The 19,525-nt window shown below is 49.7% G+C and overlaps 9 protein-coding genes across 9 annotated transcripts; 5 read left to right on the top strand and 4 right to left on the bottom strand.

Moving 5' to 3' along the window:
- Nucleotides 1–814: 814 nt before the first annotated feature.
- TOP1 (DNA topoisomerase 1) lies at nt 815–3,976 on the bottom strand (the record flags this gene model as incomplete). The annotated part of the gene is made up of 6 exons (XM_014693783.1): nt 815–955; nt 1,006–1,455; nt 1,514–1,765; nt 1,839–3,449; nt 3,525–3,739; nt 3,922–3,976. The coding sequence occupies 6 exons, from the start codon at nt 3,974–3,976 to the stop codon at nt 815–817; spliced, it is 2,724 nt and encodes a 907-aa protein (XP_014549269.1).
- A 468-nt stretch (nt 3,977–4,444) lies between these two features.
- Nucleotides 4,445–5,674, top strand: ATP3 (ATP synthase subunit gamma; the record flags this gene model as incomplete). Its single annotated transcript, XM_014693784.1, has 4 exons — nt 4,445–4,500; nt 4,678–5,270; nt 5,347–5,480; nt 5,546–5,674. 4 exons carry the CDS (start codon nt 4,445–4,447, stop codon nt 5,672–5,674), a joined length of 912 nt encoding a protein of 303 aa, XP_014549270.1.
- Nucleotides 5,675–6,388: 714 nt separating this feature from the next.
- G6M90_00g012510 (uncharacterized protein) lies at nt 6,389–7,438 on the top strand (the record flags this gene model as incomplete). Its single annotated transcript, XM_066129730.1, has 2 exons — nt 6,389–6,462; nt 6,580–7,438. The coding sequence occupies 2 exons, from the start codon at nt 6,389–6,391 to the stop codon at nt 7,436–7,438; spliced, it is 933 nt and encodes a 310-aa protein (XP_065985731.1).
- A 197-nt stretch (nt 7,439–7,635) lies between these two features.
- G6M90_00g012500 (uncharacterized protein) lies at nt 7,636–9,245 on the bottom strand (the record flags this gene model as incomplete). The annotated part of the gene is made up of 3 exons (XM_014693786.1): nt 7,636–8,117; nt 8,172–9,063; nt 9,117–9,245. 3 exons carry the CDS (start codon nt 9,243–9,245, stop codon nt 7,636–7,638), a joined length of 1,503 nt encoding a protein of 500 aa, XP_014549272.1.
- A 529-nt stretch (nt 9,246–9,774) lies between these two features.
- cyt-20 (Valine--tRNA ligase) lies at nt 9,775–13,473 on the top strand (the record flags this gene model as incomplete). The annotated part of the gene is made up of 9 exons (XM_014693787.1): nt 9,775–9,805; nt 9,862–9,884; nt 9,951–10,041; nt 10,107–10,739; nt 10,792–11,808; nt 11,864–12,323; nt 12,380–12,413; nt 12,469–13,000; nt 13,067–13,473. The coding sequence occupies 9 exons, from the start codon at nt 9,775–9,777 to the stop codon at nt 13,471–13,473; spliced, it is 3,228 nt and encodes a 1,075-aa protein (XP_014549273.1).
- A 194-nt stretch (nt 13,474–13,667) lies between these two features.
- PRP28 (Pre-mRNA-splicing ATP-dependent RNA helicase) lies at nt 13,668–15,812 on the bottom strand (the record flags this gene model as incomplete). The annotated part of the gene is made up of 1 exon (XM_014693788.1): nt 13,668–15,812. The coding sequence occupies one exon, from the start codon at nt 15,810–15,812 to the stop codon at nt 13,668–13,670; it is 2,145 nt and encodes a 714-aa protein (XP_014549274.1).
- Nucleotides 15,813–16,244: 432 nt separating this feature from the next.
- On the top strand, nt 16,245–16,854 carry MRPL25 (mitochondrial 54S ribosomal protein mL59; the record flags this gene model as incomplete). Its single annotated transcript, XM_014693789.1, has 3 exons — nt 16,245–16,624; nt 16,694–16,754; nt 16,819–16,854. 3 exons carry the CDS (start codon nt 16,245–16,247, stop codon nt 16,852–16,854), a joined length of 477 nt encoding a protein of 158 aa, XP_014549275.1.
- Nucleotides 16,855–17,308: 454 nt separating this feature from the next.
- Nucleotides 17,309–17,857, top strand: DPH4 (Diphthamide biosynthesis protein; the record flags this gene model as incomplete). The annotated part of the gene is made up of 1 exon (XM_014693790.1): nt 17,309–17,857. One exon carries the CDS (start codon nt 17,309–17,311, stop codon nt 17,855–17,857), a length of 549 nt encoding a protein of 182 aa, XP_014549276.1.
- Nucleotides 17,858–18,312: 455 nt separating this feature from the next.
- G6M90_00g012450 (uncharacterized protein) lies at nt 18,313–19,428 on the bottom strand (the record flags this gene model as incomplete). Its single annotated transcript, XM_014693791.1, has 5 exons — nt 18,313–18,444; nt 18,501–18,571; nt 18,645–18,886; nt 18,978–19,284; nt 19,368–19,428. The coding sequence occupies 5 exons, from the start codon at nt 19,426–19,428 to the stop codon at nt 18,313–18,315; spliced, it is 813 nt and encodes a 270-aa protein (XP_014549277.1).
- Nucleotides 19,429–19,525: the final 97 nt, after the last annotated feature.

The following is a 19,525-nucleotide window of genomic DNA, read 5'->3' as shown; positions in this document are numbered from 1 at the left end:
CATATTGTGTTGCGGTATGACGGTAGGGTGGCATGTAATGTGGTCCTTGAATGTGATGCGGTAGATAGATATTAGTGTAGAACACTGCATGATTGATGGTAGGCCGAAGATTGGCACGGAGACGCATTATACCATACGAAGAATATATTGATAGACCAAGCACGTCGCTTTGACAATGCACTTACCTGAGACGCTGACAAGTTCTTGCATGCGTAGTGTTTCGCCGTGATACAAACCTCATCCCAATGTCATGTGTTACATAGCTCACATAGCTCACATGTTGGTTGTGTTGACTCACTCATTCATGCCCATGTTACTTGAACGAAAATATCATTGTGCAAAGCAAAGCTAGTAATTGATTCTGCCTTCTACTCTGTAGAACGAACTGCCTTATCTAAAATCAAAAAACATTCACGAGGAACACCCTCGAGGTCTTCACCCTTACCACCGGGCCCGGAAATTGCGTCCCATTCACACTGTGCTTTCAGACACCCGCGTATATATATTCGAGATGAGCTTAAAAAGAGATATATACGATACCGCGTTTCCAAAGAGTGTCAAAGCCCCAGTGGAATCACTGCATTGAGGAAGCCCTTCCACTCACCATTGCGCCACTTGATCCGGTTCGCCGTACCAATGCTCCATCGTACAAGTCGTCATCTCGCCCATGTCTTTTTTGCGAAATGATGTGTGACCGAATCCCCGTATATGTATAATCAAAGCTCTCTGCCGACAAAGAAAGCTTAATTTTTTTTCTTTATTTTTCGATTGGTGAAACACGCTTTATATAAATATATTGATGTAACGAGTGCGTTTAAAACTCCCAATCTTCTGTGTCCTCGACTGACTTGATAGCCCATCGGAATTTATCTCTGAGAGTCTTAGAGAAGAACTTTTCGATGGGCACGTCAAACTTCTTAGCAAAGACAACCGTCAGACGAGGATCGATGTAATTCTATCGGAAGTTAGCTTGACAGTGCATAACCTTCGGTTTTCAAGACTTACAATCTTTGAAGTGCCCAGGGCAACCTCTTTGTTTCCGTCACGATCTTCGGCCTGGGTTTCGAGAACTTTGACTCGCTCATCAAGTTTCTCAATAGCCTTAAGATACTTGTCAACGGATGCGCCTCTACCCTCTGCTTCAACCTTGCCAATTTTGTTCTCTTTTCTAAACTTGGTTTCAAGATCCTTGACCACCTGGAGGCGCTCCTTTAGTTCCTTTTCAGGCATGGGCTTCTCCTTGTTGGCTTTGCGTTTTTCGTTATCTTTCTCAAACTTCTTGGTGATCTTGGTGCGTTGTTCCTCGATGAGAAACTGTTGATGCTCCTGAATCCACTCCTGGTCAAGATCTTCGTCGAGCTCAAACCAACTAGCGCCTTTCTTTTTCTTGTAGGAGGGCTCGAGGTCGAGTATCATCTTCTTAGTTCGCCATTTTTGGTAACGCAAACCTTTGATCTGGAAATGTATTATTAGAATTTATCGCAAGGAGAATGGGATGCTGCTGTTTGCTTACCCGATCGCCCATTTTCTGCATCTGCTGCTCATGGCCTGCGCCGACGGTTCGCTTGTGGTTACATAGAATGGCAACCTTGCGATTGCAGTCATTGTAGAGCTTCACCTTTTCAGCAATGGAGCCTTTCGATCGAGGATCTTGCGACAGCTCCTTCAACAATGTTGACATGGTGTATGATGCATTGTAGGTACGGAATACTTTTGCCGTTAAACCCGTCATGTAACTATTGAGATGCTTGTTCAGTTGTGAGGTCTAGATATCTCGAGTTAGCCACGAGAACGGAGAATAGAAGCGAGTAATAGCAACGTTTGGATTCTAGACTCACAGTCAGACGGTCGAAAAGATCATCTCCATCAGATTTTGGTGCCTTCTTGAAGAGTTTCAAATTCTTGAAGACTTGAGGTTCAACGAAGGCAGTTTCGTTGTATCTGATACTGTCCTTACCCAAGAAGTCAAAAGTAACCTTGTTAGGTGGCTCAAGTGTAATGTGCTCATACTTCAGCGAGCAACAGCCCACCGTATCAGCCTCGTTTTCAGTGTCTTTCTCGTTTCCGGCTCTGAGAGCCAGTTGATCAATCAAATACATTGCCGTGGCTCGCTGGCGATCAGCCATGACTTCACTCTTTAGTTCCCGAGTATAATCCTTGCGGATCTTGTCAATGTATTTCTTCAGCTCACGAGCTTTCTCGAACTTCTTGTAATCGCTTTGGCCCTTTACATCACTGGCAGCACCAAGCATCACGTACTTGTAGGCGCCGTTAATATTTTCTTGCCACATGGCAAGCCAGGTGGCCTTCTGATCGTGCTGGACGGCTTTCCATTTATGTCCAGCAGGAGGTTCCGGGATCTTGGCATCTTTACCAATATTGATGGTTATTTGTTCAGGAAAAACTCGAGTCTTAACACGACCAGTCTTGGGGTGCTCGCCACGGCCTCGGAAAAGACTCGGCGGTTCCACTCTGAAGTTGCCAACTTTTTGCTTTCTGCCATCCCAGATGCAATGGAGATATGGCGCTTCGAGAGCATCCTTCTTTGCTTTGGCGGCTTCTTTTTCTTCCTTTGACAAGTTCTTTGTTTTATTCGCTTCTGTCTTGGCGAGCCAGTGATCATAAATTTTGGAGAAGTCGCACTTGTCCAGACTCTTAATCTGAACTTTGTTTCCCTCTCGATCTGTAGCGCCCCCATTTTTCTTCACAATCTCTGAGAAATCGGTGAAAAAGTTATTACGGAAGACTGGATTATCCAAGTGATGCGATGAGGCGGGTGTCATCATGGCAACCCAGAAAGTTGCCACCTCCTCAGCCTCCTTACTTAGGGTAACCGGCTTGCCGTCATAAAGGAGCTTGACGTTCTTTGGAAGTGGTTCGTATTCAGGAGCAAAGAGAACCCCATTGTGCTCGAGAGTCTGCCACTTGATGCTGTCATCCTCGGGTTTTGGCGCGTTCCACCATGCATATCCTTCCTCATCTTCACTGGTCTCCTTGACCTTGGCCTTCTTGGAGTCCTTGGTCGAAGCAGTGCTTTTCCCCTTAGAAGACGCTGTGGTCTTGCCTTTAGCTTTGGTCTTCTTCGAAATAGGGGCGTCAGAGTCGGACTCTTCTTTTTTGACACCGTTGGATTTGCGTTTGGCTGAAGCGCCATTTGACTGGCGTTTGTTAGCAGACGACTTGGCCAAGGGCTCGTCATCAGATTCTTCTTTGATGTTCTTCTTAGGAGTCGACTTGGCAGTCTCCTTTGAACGAATGGTCTGTGCTTCACGAGCTGCCTTCTTCTCAATGGCGGCCTTCTTCTTCGCCAACTGGATGCCTAGTGGCTTCTCATCATCAGACGAATCAGCCAGCATAGATGTTGATTTCTTCTTTGCTTTGACTTTGCTGATTGGCTCATCGTCGGAGTCGGAGTCGACTGGCCTGGCAGAGGGTCTTGGACGTTTGGCCTGTAATGGGAGGGTTAAAATTTTCATTCAACTTTCAAGTATGTACTGGAAGAGGAAGAAAGGCTATGGACCTACCAGTGGCTCACCGTCGCTATCAGATTCATCTCTATAACTGACTTTAGAGATGGACGATCGTGACTTGCGCTTGTTGACGCCATTCGGGGCGTCTAGGTCCATGGCATCATCAACTTGACCATTGCGAACCACAATGCCTGTCATACCGCTCGACTTTCGTGGTTGTGAACGATCCAAGGCCTGGTCCTCGGCGCGCGACACTTTAGCGGATGAAACTATTAGAGAAAAGTGTTAGCTTTGAGCCTCCTATAGGCAGATTGCCCTGGGCCTAACAGGCACCAGCAGAGGGAGTTCACAAAGGCTGACAAGGCCGTGGTTGGTGAGCATCGCTGGTGCAAGGATGGATCTGGGGAGAAAAAAGACGGAGGACTTTTGAAGTTAAAAGAAAAACACTTACGGTGTCCATTAGGCCTAGCAAGAGGTCTGTCGTCGTCGGAGCTGTCGGAACTCATCTTTGTGGTTCCTGGGTCGCGGTTTGGGTTCGATAGAAAGCTGGCGCTGACGGATGGATCTCAGCATCAACGTATCACACGAAATCGAACGAGTGCAGAAGTGAAGCGAAGACTGGGAGAAAATGTAAATGTAGTTACCCCTCAACGCCTGGAGAAGGAGAAGAGGGAGAGAAATCAACCGCCTTGGGCAGGAAGCCTAAATAATGGCAGGACTAAGAATGAAATCGAGGGCATCGATCGTGTTTTCTTCAGCATGCCCGGAGGGTAGGCCGAGCAGCTAGCCTAGGATCACGTGACTTCTCTTAGCCGCTAATTTGCCGGGAAAATAGCGTTGGAGCAAAACCACCGACCGCATACACCTCATCCGATCAACTACGAACCACTTCCCGAAATCAATTGATCCGTACATCGCGATCAATTGGGTCACCGTTGGCCAGAGGCTCCTTTCGTCTTCTCACAATTGCCACGATGTTGTCGAGGGCGGCTCGTCCGGCTCTTCGTGCTGCGGTCACAGCTCCTGCGCGGTAAGTTTAGGAGATTGCATAGCCCCGAGATTTGTACCGAATAGCCGGACGATTCGCAGCGAAAAAGCACCACGACGGCCACAGTCAAGGCCATGCACCGCTCTGCATTGAAGGACAAACGATTGGAAGGATACTTGTGAGGAGAACTCGGTTTGCTGACGAGACTATTGTCTTTAGAGCTACGGCTGCTAGCCCCAATGGAGCTGCCACCTACGCGACCCTTCGTGAAATCGAAGGCCGCCTGAAGTCTATTCGCAACATCCAGAAGATTACCAGCACAATGAAGATCGTTGCGTCAACCAAGCTCACCCGTGCTCAGCGTGCCATGACCGAGTCTCGCAAGTATGGTGAGACTGCCAACGAGGTCTTCGAAGCCGCCGAGACGGTTGCTCCCGAATCTGAGCAGAAGAAGTCCCTCATCATCGTCTGCTCTTCCGACAAGGGTCTTTGCGGTGGTGTTCACTCTGGCCTCAGTCGACGCATTCGTGCCCTCGCCAATGAGGTCACTGAGCCTTTTGACCTCGTCATCATTGGTGAGAAGTGCAAGGCTCAACTCCAGCGAACCAACGCCGAAAGCATCCAGCTTTCCTTCGCTGGTGTTGGCAAGGACATTCCCACTTTTGCCGATGCCCAGGCTATCGTCGACCAGATCGTCATGCTTCCCACTGAGTACACCGATGTCAAGATTCTGTACAACAAGTTCATCAACGCCCAGAGCCACGAACCCACCTTCGTTGAGGCATTTTCCGAGGAGGCTATTTCCCAGTCCCGTATGTCCAGAATGCAATACCAGCAAAAAGAAGGAAAGAATAAATCCGTCAGGCCAGCTAACATCTTTGCTAATAGCCAACATCTCCGCCTTTGAGGTTGATGAGGAGGCTCTTGTCAACCTTCGTGAGTACAGTTTCGCCAATAACCTGTACTGGGCTCTGGCTGAAGGTCACGCTTGCGAGATCTCTGCTCGACGAAATGCCATGGATGTAAGTGATACATTCAAACATGATGTGCACATCGAATCGAGTCCATGTCTAACAAATTCACTCAGAACGCCTCCAAGAACGCTGGTGAGATGATTGGAAAGTACCAGATTCTCTACAACCGTACCCGACAGGCCGTTATTACTGGAGAGCTGGTCGAAATTATTACTGGTGCCACCGCCTCGGAGGACATGTAAAAATCTCGATAAAAAAAGGAGAATTGCAACGCCCTGAGTTGAAAGACCATATATTCCCTTTGTAACAAAGCTAGAGGTTGCCCACCCGTCTGCTGGAGGGCATCCGCAGTGTATCAAAGCCTTCAATATACTCCCTTAGTAGATCACAGCGCTGATCGTTATACTTCAGATATGGGTTCCCGATTTGTGTTGTGCTAGTATCTTGCTCCCTGCCAGCCTGCCTTCGCCACTTGACCAGTGATAACCCAACGTTTCAGCCATGAATTGCAGAGGATTAAGTGATTATGTTCCGTGAATAGCGCCCTAAGGAGTTATATTCAAACTAGAGCCAACCTAGGCATCATTGATGTCTAGAGCCTGCGGCATATGGTTTGTGATGCCCTATGATTCAGCTGTGGTGGTTAGCTGTCTTTCAATGCTCTACACTCTAGGCAGCGTGCTGGAGCAAGGATCAAACGGTCACTATTATTCTGGGTTCTCTTTACAGAGTTGAAACATTGTATAGAAATGGAATAAACTATTGTTTTTGATATGTAGGGCAATGACACTCCTGCAACCGCCGTCAATCGATTCACCTCACCACTGATGGGGCCCTGAAGCCTTACTAATTGGCAACAGTCTGATCGCCGCCGCATCGTTGCAAGCCAGACTTCACTCTTACATCCACAAAAATCCAGAATAGTATATCATCAAAAAACCTCTGATTCATTTAAAATGTCTTCCGGTCATCGCAAAGTCATCAAGGTCGGCATTCTATCCATGGGGGACATGGGCGTCGGTATCGCCAAGTTATTAATAGCTCATGGATTCTCAGTCGCAACCAACTGTCAAGGCAGAAGGCGAGCAATCACTTTTTCCCCCTTCGCGCGTGGGTAAGAAAGTCAGACGAGCTAACACTCTCCCAGTCAAGATACTATTGATAGGGCCAAGGCTGCCAATGTTGAGCTCCTGTCATCGGACTTTGAACTTGCGAAGCAATGTCCCGTAATTCTCTCAGTTGTACCACCGCGCGATGCCGAGGCTACTGCACAGCGGATTGCAGACGCCTTGTCTGGAGGCTCGGCAAGTCATTCGATTTTTTTTGTAGATTTGAATGCTGTTTCTCCCTCAACATCCAAGGGCATGGCCGAAATGTTCAGAAGGGCCCGAGTTCCAGTCCAATTTGTCGACGGATGTATCCTCGGCGCTCCTCCCCGTCAAAGACTAGCAGCAGGCTCGAAGAACAGTGACGAAGAGCCGGACTGGATACGTCCGAATATTCCCATTTCTGGGCCCCATGCTCTCTCTTCATTACAGAATGGTGCGGAGCTCGCCAAAGTGCTCAACTTGCGCTCTATTTCGCCAGATATTGGTGCAGCAAGTGGCCTGAAAATGTGCTTTGCTGCCATGACAAAAGGTTTCACTGCGCTAGCTACGCAGTCCTTCACCACTGCTCATCGACTAGGAGTAGTGGATGAGTTGAAAAGAGAAATGGGTGAGATTTTCCCGAACCATCTGACTGCTGCTGAGCGGAGTGTGCCAACTATGCCGCCAAAGGCATATAGATGGGTCAAGGAAATGGAAGAGATTTCAGATACAATGCATGAAGAAGGAGGGTGGACGAAACAGTTGTTTCATGGTATAGCTGGTGTATACAAAGAAGTGGCGGAGGACGCCGTTCTTGGAAAGGAGCAGATTGGCAAGAGAGTGAGAGGGAAAAGTATAGAGGATGTTGCAGCCGCGATGGGAGAGGGATTAGAGAGGAAAAGGAAGAAGACAGAGTAGGGTAAGCTACACGGACTGCTTGAAGAGATACTGCTCAAATCTCCGCAAGCCCTGCCCATCGTTAGGAAGCCATTGACTTGGTTCAGTGGCTGAGCAGCATCCCACAGCGTTTAGAGGTTCATTTTGGGCCTCTAGTATAAATACATTTACAGTTATGCATTGCATAATGAATGCAGTGGCTTGTTGTTTGCAATTTGTTACATCAGCGCTATTGTTCCAGCATCGGCAAGACTTCCAGAGCCCAAGAAGTTGAAAAAACCTCCCGGCTTAGCCTCGGGATTTCCGACGAATATTCTACAGCCCGGAACACTAATCTTCGACTCATAGCAGGAAGCTGAGTCAGCGTCTGTCCGGCCAGAAAGATAGACTCCTTGACTAGATAGAGCCCCGAAATGGTCGGCGACCAAATATCCCTTTGGAGCAGTCCCGGCTTCTCCTGATGTTTCTATGCCCAATGGAACTCCAAATACAACACCTGTTACAGGGCAGGTGATTATTTCTGGAGATGCCATTGCGGGTACGAAGAATTGTATATGAGCACCTGGAGGTGCGAATCCTGAACTATCCATGGTTTTCATAAACCTTTCCATTTCCTCTGCTTCTGAGAGGGCAAAATGCGTCTGTTGGGGATCAAGGGACAAAAGACCTTTCTTGGGACCCCAGCCGCCGCCGCCGCTCACTACGGACATCGTCAGTTGCGATACTTTGCACATTAAATACCATATGTACTCACAAACTTGGTAGGTTCGGCTGCCTAATTGGTGTTGCTGCTCGAGGTACCTTGCTGTTGTCTCAACATCCTTTCGCTGCACTATTCTGCCCTCCAAAGTATCTGCCGGATTAGGAGCGTCTGCTAGAACGAGTGACTCAGACTCCGATGTTTCAGGGGTGATCACAGCCCAGACTCCCATCGGCCCTTGGTCGCTTCCAGTTGCTTTTCTATTTGCCAACATAGTGTTTACAGAGTCTTCTAACTCTGTTGAGGCCGGTGTGGATTTGCCACCAATCTCAATGCCTCGTACAATGTTTCCAAAGCTTTCCGTTATTTTTCGAGCTCGGGTGACCGGTGATAGGGGTGCCCATAGCCCAAGGTCAGTAGTTGACTGTACAGGTTGGTTAAGCGTAATTTGTACATGTTGCCATTGTTTCTCTTTTCTATCTTTAAGCTCTGGCTGGCCCTCTGAAAGACTGTAGCGGTTACTCAAGAGGGTAGAAGCCCTGTTATTATGAAATGTTGTTCGCGTCAAGGGCAGTGTCACAGTCGACTTTCCCACGCTGAATGTGAGTGCCGCAACAGAATCCTTGTCAGCTTTCTCCCTTGGTGGATTTGGATGCCATAGCTGAGGCAAGAGACTATCCACATTGCCTCGCAGGACTGAGATGCCCTGCAAAGGGACAACGTCACCAAGGGCTGGCGCAATATTGTCGACAACAGCGCATAGGAGATGGAAATCACTGATGCTAGCGGATGCTGAAAGCAATTTGACTAATCCTGAGATGAATTCTTGATCATCAAGCTGCTTGGTTAGATCTGGAGTTGCGAGAACAACAGCAGCGTCGTGGCCACGTGAATTTTCTAAAACGGCATGACCACTCAGATTCGTCAGGAGATCACGAGTCCCGTCCTATAGATTTAAGCAATGATTCCATGACACGTCCAGAGTTAGAAATCACAAACCTTTGGCGACAAGAAATAAGAGAAGCGCGTTTGGTCAGGCACCTTGAGGGTAGAGATCCGGCGCCGTGATGTTATGTAGCATCTTGATGCGAAGCCTCTCAGCATATAACGTTGCGCATAAAGCGCCATGCTAAACGGGCTGCCGCTATTATCTGAATAGAAATATAGTAAGTGGAAACAGTTTGAATATTATTAGAAAAATTATATGATTGAGCGTCCACGTTGGTGATACTGCCTCACTGAAGGAATTCCGTCGTGAAATGAAGCCGGATTTGAACAGAGCTGACTGGTATGAACGGAGTGTGTGTGGCTTGGAAAATGTGGCTGAAGCTGCCCCAGGTACGGATACGGAGTACAACCCAAGTCACACCGCCACATTCTAGACCCCTCCTCATCCCACCTTATCGAGTTTGGTGGTGTCGTGGAGTGACTCAAAATTTCAAGAAACAACCGTGCTTGCACCGAGACTCGGGCATTGAGTCATCAGTGCCGCTATATATCCCTTGGGATCTCATTCTTCATCTCGAGGACGTAGAAGCCCAAACATATCGGGCTTCCGGAAAACTTCTTCAGTACGACGTTCAGATTAGCAGTTCGAGCACTTCGTGTGCGTTCTGTTTCCCCAAGACGACCCTTGACTACAACCGCACGTGCCGCCATGGCAAGCAATAGCGCGAGAGGAGGCCCCGGTAAGAAGAGGCTTACGCATGTCTTTACAAGGAACGTCAACTAATTCATCATGTAGTTGGGGCAAACGAGGGAGCCGAAGTACGAACTATTCAACCCACCGTCGAATCGATCAGAGGAGAATAAGACCGAACTAATGTAACCTAGACCCCCAAGCCAGCGGCGCAGACCACCGTTCCTGATATTGGAGCACCTCGGGCTGCCGATGGAGCTCCTAAAGAGAAATCGGAAAAGGATTGTAAGTCCTTACATGCCTCACCATTGCTGCGATGGCCTATCGTTGCTAATGGCAACTTAATACAGTGGAAAAGGAGCGCAAGAAGGCTGAAAAGGCTGCTAAGATAGAAGCCAAAAAAGCGAAGGCCGCTCAGATGGCCGCAAACGCCGCCAATAAGGAGAAGAAAGCTAAGGAGAAGAAGGCAGAGGAAGCTGTTCCTCCCTATGTCGAGGACACCCCCGCCGGCGAGAAGAAGCGCATTCGACCGTTTGAGGACCCCAATTTCAAGGCTTACGACCCTATTGCTGTAGAATCAGCGTGGTATGACTGGTGGGAGAAAGAGGGCTTTTTCAAGCCAGAGTTCACGCCCGATGGCAAGGTCAAGGAAGCTGGCAGCTTCGTTATTGTTCATCCGCCTCCAAACGTTACTGGATCATTGCACATGGGTCACGCATTAGGTGACTCCTTGCAGGATCTTATGATTCGATGGAACCGAATGAATGGGAAGACGACTCTGTGGCTCCCCGGATGCGACCACGCGGGTATCTCAACGCAGAGCGTTGTCGAAAAGATGCTCTGGAGGAAAGAGGGAAAGACTAGACACGATCTCGGCCGGACCAAGTTCGTTGAGACTGTCTGGGAATGGAAGGAAGAGTACCACAAGCGCATCAACAAGGCCTTGACACATATGGGCAGTTCATTTGATTGGAGTCGCGAGGGTATGTGTTCTCGACACCTGGCTTACTGGACTTCTCTGTTAACAATACACAGCCTTTACAATGGATGCTAATCTTTCTGCTGCTGTCGCCGAAACTTTTGTCCGGCTGCATGAAGAAGGTATCATCTACAGAGCTAACCGGCTTGTCAACTGGTGCACACATCTGAATACCGCACTCTCCAACCTAGAAGTCGAAAACAAGGAACTCACCGGACGGACTCTCCTTGATGTACCAGGGTACGAAAAAAAGGTTGAGTTTGGCGTCATCGTTCACTTCAAATACCCCATTGAGGGCTCAAACGAGACTGTTGAGGTAGCCACAACCCGTATTGAGACCATGCTTGGTGATACCGGGATTGCTGTCCATCCTAATGATGCTCGCTACAAGCACCTCGTGGGCAAGAATGCTGTGCATCCTTTTATTCCTGACCGAAAATTGCCCATCGTCGCTGATGAGTACGTCGACATGGAGTTCGGAACTGGTGCCGTCAAATTGACCCCTGCTCATGACCCTAACGATTTTAACTTGGGACAAAAGCACCATCTCGAGTTTATCAACATTCTCACCGACGATGGTTTGATGAATGAGAATGCTGGTCTATACAAGGGTCAGAAGCGTTTCGATGTCCGTTATTCTATCCAAGATGCTCTGAAGGAGAAGGGCTTGTACGTTGACAAGAAGGATAATGCAATGAAGGTACCACTGTGTGAAAAGTCAAAGGATGTCATCGAGCCCCGTATGAAGCCTCAATGGTGGGTTCGCATGAAGGAGCTTACTGGACCAGCTTTAGAAGTTGTTAGAGAGGGCAAGATCAAGATCAGACCCGACACTGCGGAGAGAAGCTACTTTAGGTGGCTTGAGGATATTCAGGATTGGTGTATCAGTAGACAATTGTGGTGGGGTCATCGATGCCCCGTCTACTTTGCCAATATTGAAGGCGTCGCCAAGGATACTGCAGACGACAAGCTTTGGTTCTCTGGACGAACTCGCGAGGAGGCGGAGAAGAAGGCTGCGGCCGCCCTGCCAGGCAAGAAGTTCACCCTCGAACAGGATGAGGATGTTCTCGACAGTAAGAAGTTATACCATTCCTTTATTTTATATTACATTACTAATACCCATCATAGCTTGGTTTTCCTCTGGGCTCTGGCCCTTCAGCACCCTGGGTTGGCCTAACAATACCCATGATTTGGACACCTTGTACCCTACCACTGTCCTTGAGACCGGCTGGGATATTCTATTCTTCTGGATTGCCCGTATGATCACTCTGGGTTTGAAGATGACCGGAAAGATTCCATTCAGCGAGGTCTACTGCCACAGTCTTGTCCGTGACTCTGAGGGTAGAAAGATGAGCAAGAGTCTGGGTAATGTCATTGATCCCCTGGATGTTATCTCTGGTATCAAGCTGGAGGACCTGCACCAGAAGCTTTACCAAGGAAATCTTCATCCCAGTGAAGTTGAGAAGGCAACCAAGTACCAGAAAACTGCCTTCCCTGATGGCATTCCACAGTGTGGCGCTGACGCTCTTCGTTTCACCATGATTAATGCCAGCACTGGTGGTGGTGATATCAATTTGGATGTGAAGGTGTAAGTTGAACCCCTGATGCCAGATGTTTGGGTGCTGAAACTTACCTATTGTTCAGTATCCATGGATACCGCAAGTTCTGTAACAAAATTGTAAGTGATAATAAAATTAGCGACCTGTGTCGGATATTGATTGACCTTCCTCAAGTTCCAAGCCACCAAGTATGTTCTAGGCAGCCTGCCTAAGGACTTTGCCCCTGCCGCAGACGGCGTTATCCGAGGCAAGACCTTGGCCGAGCGATGGATTCTTCACAAGATGAACAGTGCTGCTAGAGATTTGAACGTCGCAATTGCTGACAGAGAGTTCCAAAAATCTACCAACATCATCTACAAGTACTGGTATGCAGAGCTTTGCGATGTCTACATTGAAAACTCAAAAGCCATCATCCGAGACGGCACCGAGGAAGAGCGCCAGTCTGCTCTTCAGACTCTGTATACCGCTTTGGAGTGGGCTTTGACACTTATTCACCCGTTCATGCCTTACATTACAGAAGAGATGTGGCAAAGAATGCCCCGCCGACCTGGTGACAACACGAAGTCCATCATGGTTTCCAAGTATCCTCAGTATAGCCCTGCACTGGATGACCCCGAGTCCGAGTCTGCGTATGAGCTCGTTCTGGCCGCTACAAAGGCAACCAGATCACTCATGTCGGAGTACTCGCTCAAGGAGAATGCCGAAGGTGAGTTCCCATGTAGTGTGGCGGTCCCTCGTCCCATTGATTGCTAATCACAATTCGACGATATAGTCTTTGTCCAAGCGTACAACGAGGCCGCTTTGAAGACATGCAACGCCGAAGTTGCATCAATCAAGTCCCTTAGCGGCAAGAGTGTCAAGACCATGCACGTAATTGGGCCGGATGCTCCCCGCCCTGCTGGATGCGTCGCTTACCCCGTTTCCACTTCTGTTGCCGTCTTCTTGCACGTCAAGGGCCGTGTTGATATGGATGCAGAGATATCCAAGGCCCAGAAGAAGCTAGAGAAGGCCAAGATGAGCATCCAGAAGCAGGAGAAGATTCTGTTTGACCCTGGCTACATAGAGAAGGTCTCTGCGGCTGTTCGTGAGGGAGACGAGCAGAGACTGGCAGATGCTAAACAGGAGGCTATCAGTTTTGAGGAGACTATCAAGCAATGTGAGCAGCTCAAGCTAGAGTAAACATAGTCAACAATATACAATTGTTCCATTTGTTTTATTTTTTATTTCATTTTCTTTTGTTGGCAAACTCACCTTCACCAAGAGGCAACAGGGACAAACACACAATTCTTGCATGTTGATTTTGATAAATGATTGTCCGCTAATACGATTCATGATATTACATTTGATAATTTTACTTTCTATGAGTACACCCTTCACCAGCCGCCCTTACCGGCTCCTCCTCCTCCGCCTCCGCCTCCAGCAGCGGCGTCATCCTTCTCCCTCCTGGCACCACCCCGGACGGGCTTCGACTGCGCCGCCTCGTGCCTCTTCAACTCTTCGGGCACCTTGGAGATGGAGCTCTTGCTGAGCATCTGCCTCAAGTCGTACATGACATCAGCGTCCTCGTTGCCCAAGAAGGTAATCGCCACACCACTCTTGCCCGCACGACCAGTACGACCGACACGGTGGGTGTAACTCTCAATGCTGGTAGCCATGTTGAAGTTGACGACGAGCGAAACGTCCGGCACATCGATACCACGACCAGCAAGATCCGTAGCGACGAGGACCTGAGTCGCACCTGAGCGCACCGAAGCAAGTGCAGCCTCTCGCTGCTCCTGCGTCTTGGAACCGTGCAGAGTGACGGTAGACCAGCCCATGGACTTGATATCCCGCGCAACAGCGTCGCAGTTCCTCTTGATGTTGACAAAGACGATAATGGGCGGTGCAAAGTCGTTCTTGGAAAGAATCTCCTGTAGCCTCTTCTTGCGGCGGTCTTCGCCGGATATCAGCTCCACACGCTGCTCGACAGTGTCGACTGCTTCACCGGCGTTGCCTATGGTTGCGGTGGCGGGACGACGGAGGTACTTCTTGGCAATGCGTTCCACGAGCGGTGGCATGGTGGCCGTGTACATCATTGTCTGGCGGTACTTGTCCCTGCTGCCGAGGTAGGACTTCATGAGCTGCGCATTTTCAGCGTCGTCTGTGTCGGGCTTCTCGTTGCTGACGGGGAGAGCGTCGAGGATCTTGTTGACGGACTCTTCGAAACCGAGGTCGATCATGCGATCGGCTTCATCCATGATTACGTAGCAGCACTGCGACAGGACCAGCAGTCGTCTCTCGATACAGTCGACTAGACGGCCGGGCGTGGCGACAATGATTTCTGCGCCGTTTCGCAGCGCAAAGGCCTGCTCCTCGAGGGAGTGGCCACCGACGATGCTGACGCAGCGGAAGCCCAGGGGCTCAGCAAACTTTTTGGCTTCCGTCTCGATTTGCTGGACCAGTTCACGGGTTGGTGCGAGAATAAGAGCGTATGGGCCGTCGTTCTTGTTGACTTCGGTGAGGGGGGGCAGGTCGGAGATGTACACGAGGAGGGGAAGAAGGAAGGCTGCTGTTTTACCGGAACCGGTGACGGCCACACCGATCAGATCGCGGGCTTGCAGGGCAATGGGGATGGCTGCTCTTTGGATGGGCGTAGGTTCCTTGTAGCCCACTCGGTCGACGATGTCGAGCAATCGTTGTGGAAGGCCGGACTCTTCCCAGCTGCGCATAGGATCAGGTATTGCTCCGCCCTTTGTAGAGATGCCAAAGTCCTCCTTGAATATTCTCCAGTCTCGCTCCCGCATCTCCCCAAGTTTCTTCTCGGACCAATGACGCCCGAGACCTGTCCTCTCCGCTCTCTCCTTGGCTTTAGCTCGCGCACGGTAGAAGTCCTCCATGATGCCCTTGGCGCGCTCCTTGCCATTTTCGACGTCTCGCTCCTCAATTAGCCTTGCTCGTTTGCGGGCCCGTCTCTCGGCTTCCTCGTCGAATTCGCCGCCCAAGCCAGCAAGGGAACCGCCCCTGTTGACAGCCTGGTTCTTGTATATAGGGTCGTTGTCTCTGGATGTGTCATCTTCCAGATCCCATTCAAAGTTGAACTTCTTCTCCGTCGTACGCATACGCTTCTTTTTGGCAGAGAAGCTAGACTGCTGGTTCACTTCAGGGCCCAGATATCGAGACCTAAATAGCGTAGCTTCAATATCCTCGGCAGACTTTTTGTCCCCGTTTACTTTGTCGCTCTTCTTGCTGTCACCCTTTCGCTGGTTCATGGCTCGAGGCCCCGTGGGGGGTTGCGTTGGGCCATTTGGGATCCTATGTGACGTGGATGATGGTCCGTTGGGTCGCGACTCCCATTTTCTCTCGTCATCTCTTCGCTTTTGTGCTTCGTCGGCAGCTTTGCGCCTTTTGTCGTCTTCCTCTCTCTTGGCCTGCTCTGCCGCCATGCGCTCGCGTTGCGCTTTGGGGATGAAGCGCGGCTTTGCAGCCGCAGCATCTGCGGCCTTCTTTTGACGGAGAATCTGCTCTATATCGAGAGGCATCGCTTTCTTCTCTTGCTTGGAGTCTCTTCAGAAGATGAAAACTGCAACCCAGAAGCAACGGCGAGGGTGTATGTGAGTAACAGACAAGAAGTAGAATTACCCACGACTAGCTCAGAGGCAATTTAGGCAAGGCTGCCGGGCTTTCAGAGGTCCACATGCGACAAGCTCAAATCTGGCCAATTAGATACTGCAAATACAGGGGTCTCAAGCGCCAACATGGGTCTTGCAAAAGTCGCAGTGCAGCCTCGATACCGAGATCAGCTTCGCTTGTCGACGTGCTTGTCGAGCTTTCAATCTCCTACCTCGGTCAATTCGATCCCATCAACGCATCCCGACCGCCAGGCTCCTCCGGCCGATCCAGTATCTTGTATCATATTGAAGAGGTGCTCCTGCTTCAGACGAGTGAGCAGGATCACACCGCGACAAGACGCCATGGCTTCGGCAACAAAATACATCCAGCTAGCCAGGACGCTGCCCGAACCCCTACAGCGATTCTTTGCTCGATGGCCGCCGGCGGCAGTCCAGTCCCCGGGATCTTCTCCAACCCAGTATCAGGAGCAGCGACCTGATCCGTTCCGATTCTACAAGCACCCCGTTACAGGGAAATGGCACGACCCAGTGTACTCATACCGCCGACAAGCACAGCTCGTACAATTAGCACGGGAGCACGGCGTCGAGGATCTTCTTCCCGAGACGACCAAGGGAACCGAATACCGACTTGCACACCGCGTCGAGCACGGTTTGAGAGTGAAGGGTACCGGTGTGGGACAAAAGGTCAAGGGTCACATTCACGAACGACACATGATTGCAAAGTATGTCAACTCTGTCAAAACCTCAAGCGTGTGGGCTTCTGCGGCGGTTATGCTAACGATGGTGTTCAGGATGGAAGAGAGAAGAAAGGCAATGCTAGAGATGCCCAAGCTGATCAAAGCTTGGAAGAGGGTACGTACAAAGGAAAAGAAGAATAACCTGCTGTCCAAGTCTCATGTGCTAACCAGGCGAACAGGTGGGAAAGAAGAACTGGACCAAATGGCCCAAATAAATCAAACCGCAATGGCAGCGATGGATTATATGCCGTTCTCAGGAGACACTGTATATACTCTGTGTATTTTATTGTATAACCAAAGGAAAATAAAACTTCATACATAGTATTAGCATTGTCATCTCTAAACCCGCATATGTGTATTAAATTTATGTACAAAGGAAATGATTTCATTCAACTCTACGTATCAGCAAAGAAATCAGAAACCGTAACTCTTCACATGAAGAATAATTCCCCATCTTCATATTTACACAAAGCACAATATAACATGATCTCTAAATCGCAAAGACTCTCCATCACCAAATCACGTGACCAGCCGCGAAATTCACAACACCAAAATCACCACTCTCAACATCAACCACCCTCTGGAGCGCCAAAAAAAAAAAATCCCCTCGGTATAACTGTAATTTCTGAAAAGAAACGGAAAATCACACCCGCCCAGGCTTCATCTAGAATGAGCCCGCCACAGCCCCCAACACATTATGAGATCCTCAACCTCACGCCCTCCATCATCGACGAGTCACCAGACGCCGCCAAACTCATAAAGAAGGCCTACCACAGAGCCTTGCTCCGCAACCACCCCGACAAAACCATCTCACACGCCAACACTCCACCGGGAGCACTATTCTCAATAGACCAAATCACCACCGCGTTCACGGTCCTCTCTTCCCCCCGGCAACGCACAGAGTACGACACCAAACTCCGTCAGGCTCAGACGTTTTCCGGCGCCGCTGGACCGGATTCAGCGCAGAGGTTTCAGACGGGCGTTGAGAATGTAGATTTGGACGATTTGCCGTACGACGAGGCCAAGGAGCGGTGGTACAGATCATGTCGGTGTGGGAACCTGAGGGGCTATTTGTTTGAGGAGGAAGATCTGATAGAGGTTGAGGATGAGGGTGAGCTGATGGTGGGTTGTCAGGATTGTAGTTTGTGGCTACGGGTTCATTTTGCCGTGGTGGATGATGTTATACCTGTAGATGAAGATCCAATAGATCAAAGTTGACAAACCCATCGTGGCCATTGGGCCCTATAGAGTGGCTCTCGAAGTGAACAGCTCCAGGTCCCCTGTCGTGGACAGCAACGGTCGTGTAATGCAGCAATCTACCACGGGCAATTTCAACGGCGCAACGCAAGTATTTGGGCGGCAAAGTTTGGGCCCATTTGTTTCGTGTATTGAAAGCAATTTTAGTATTTTTTATTTGTCCAGACAATCGCAAGCATCAAGGGTCTAAAAGCAGAACTTCCAATAAAAAATGCTCTCCTTTAGGCCTCAGTACCAGCCCGTAGGGGCATATTCGACGTCTCCATCCATTGTATACGCACGTTTACCTAAAAGATGCCGAAGCTCTTGATCAAACACAAAAAAAAAATAACGAGTCTTCCGTCCACTCCGTAGACACCAGCCCGCCGGATACCATAGTGATCAAAGCATTTATTTTGGCAACATAATCACCCATTTTACTCAGAGGCCTTAGTCTGCTCGGCGGTGGCAGCAGGAGCCTCAGCAGCAGCACCAGACTCCTCCTTGGCGGGAGCATCGGCCTGGCCAGCGGCACCAGAGGTCTCGGCCTCGGATGAAGTCCACAAAGTCTATCAGGGTATGTTAGCCGGTGACTACAAGCACTCAATAGACTCTCTATACGTACCAGATTGTCACGCAGAAGCTGCATAATGAGAGTGGAGTCCTTGTAGCTCTCCTCGCTCAAAGTGTCAAGTTCTGTTCCAAGGCGTTAGATGTGTTTCCAATTGGATATGTCAAGAGATAGATAGGATGGCTTCGATCAACATACCAGCAATGGCATCATCAAAGGCCTGTTTGGCAAGATGGCAAGCCTGGTCGGGGGCATTCAAGATCTCGTAGTAGAAAACGGAGAAGTTGAGGGCAAGACCCAGGCGGATCGGGTGAGTGGGAGGGAGCTCGGTCTGAGCAACCTCAGTAGCAGCCTTGTAAGCCTCGAGGGACTTGTCGGCAGAGTCCTTGCGGCGGTCGCCAATGGCGAACTCGGCGAGGTAACGGTGGTAGTCACCCTTCCTGTACAGTTTGAAGGACGATATTAGGCAAAGGCAAAAAACACGGTGTGAATGGGCTGATTGGTCCATATTGGAAACATGGCTCAACATACATCTTGTGGTAGAAGACCTTGGACTCGCCAGATTTGGCAGAAGGAATTAGGTGCTGGTCGAGGACATCAAGAATATCGTCGCAAATCTTGGCGAGCTCGGCCTCAATCTTCTGTCGGTACTCCTTGATGAGGGTGACCTGGGACGAGTTGCCCTTAGACTCCTCCTTCTGCTCAATAGAAGTGACTATCCTCCAGGAGGCACGGCGGGCACCAATGACGTTCTTATAGGCGACGGACAGAAGGTTGCGCTCCTCGACAGTCAGGTCGCGGTCTTCAGAGGCGACAATCTTCATGTTCTCGACCATCTCTAGATAAAAGTTGGCGAACAAGTCAGCGCAAAGCCCTCCCCGTAGACAGGGGTTTAGTTGTGAGACAACAGGACGGACTAACCTTCGTATCGCTCAGCCTGCTCGGCGAGCTTGGCCAGGTAGACTGCATCTTCGTGACCCATTTTGATGGTGGTTTTGGCTAGTGCGTGAGCAATTACAAGTTAGCGCAAGCTCGTGATGGAAGCAATTTCGGAAGTAATAAAGTCGCATCATGTGTTG

This window comes from Metarhizium brunneum, chromosome 1 (assembly GCF_013426205.1).
Source record: "Metarhizium brunneum chromosome 1, complete sequence".
Lineage (NCBI taxonomy): Eukaryota > Fungi > Ascomycota > Sordariomycetes > Hypocreales > Clavicipitaceae > Metarhizium > Metarhizium brunneum.
This window is presented reverse-complemented; position numbering and strand designations above follow the sequence as displayed.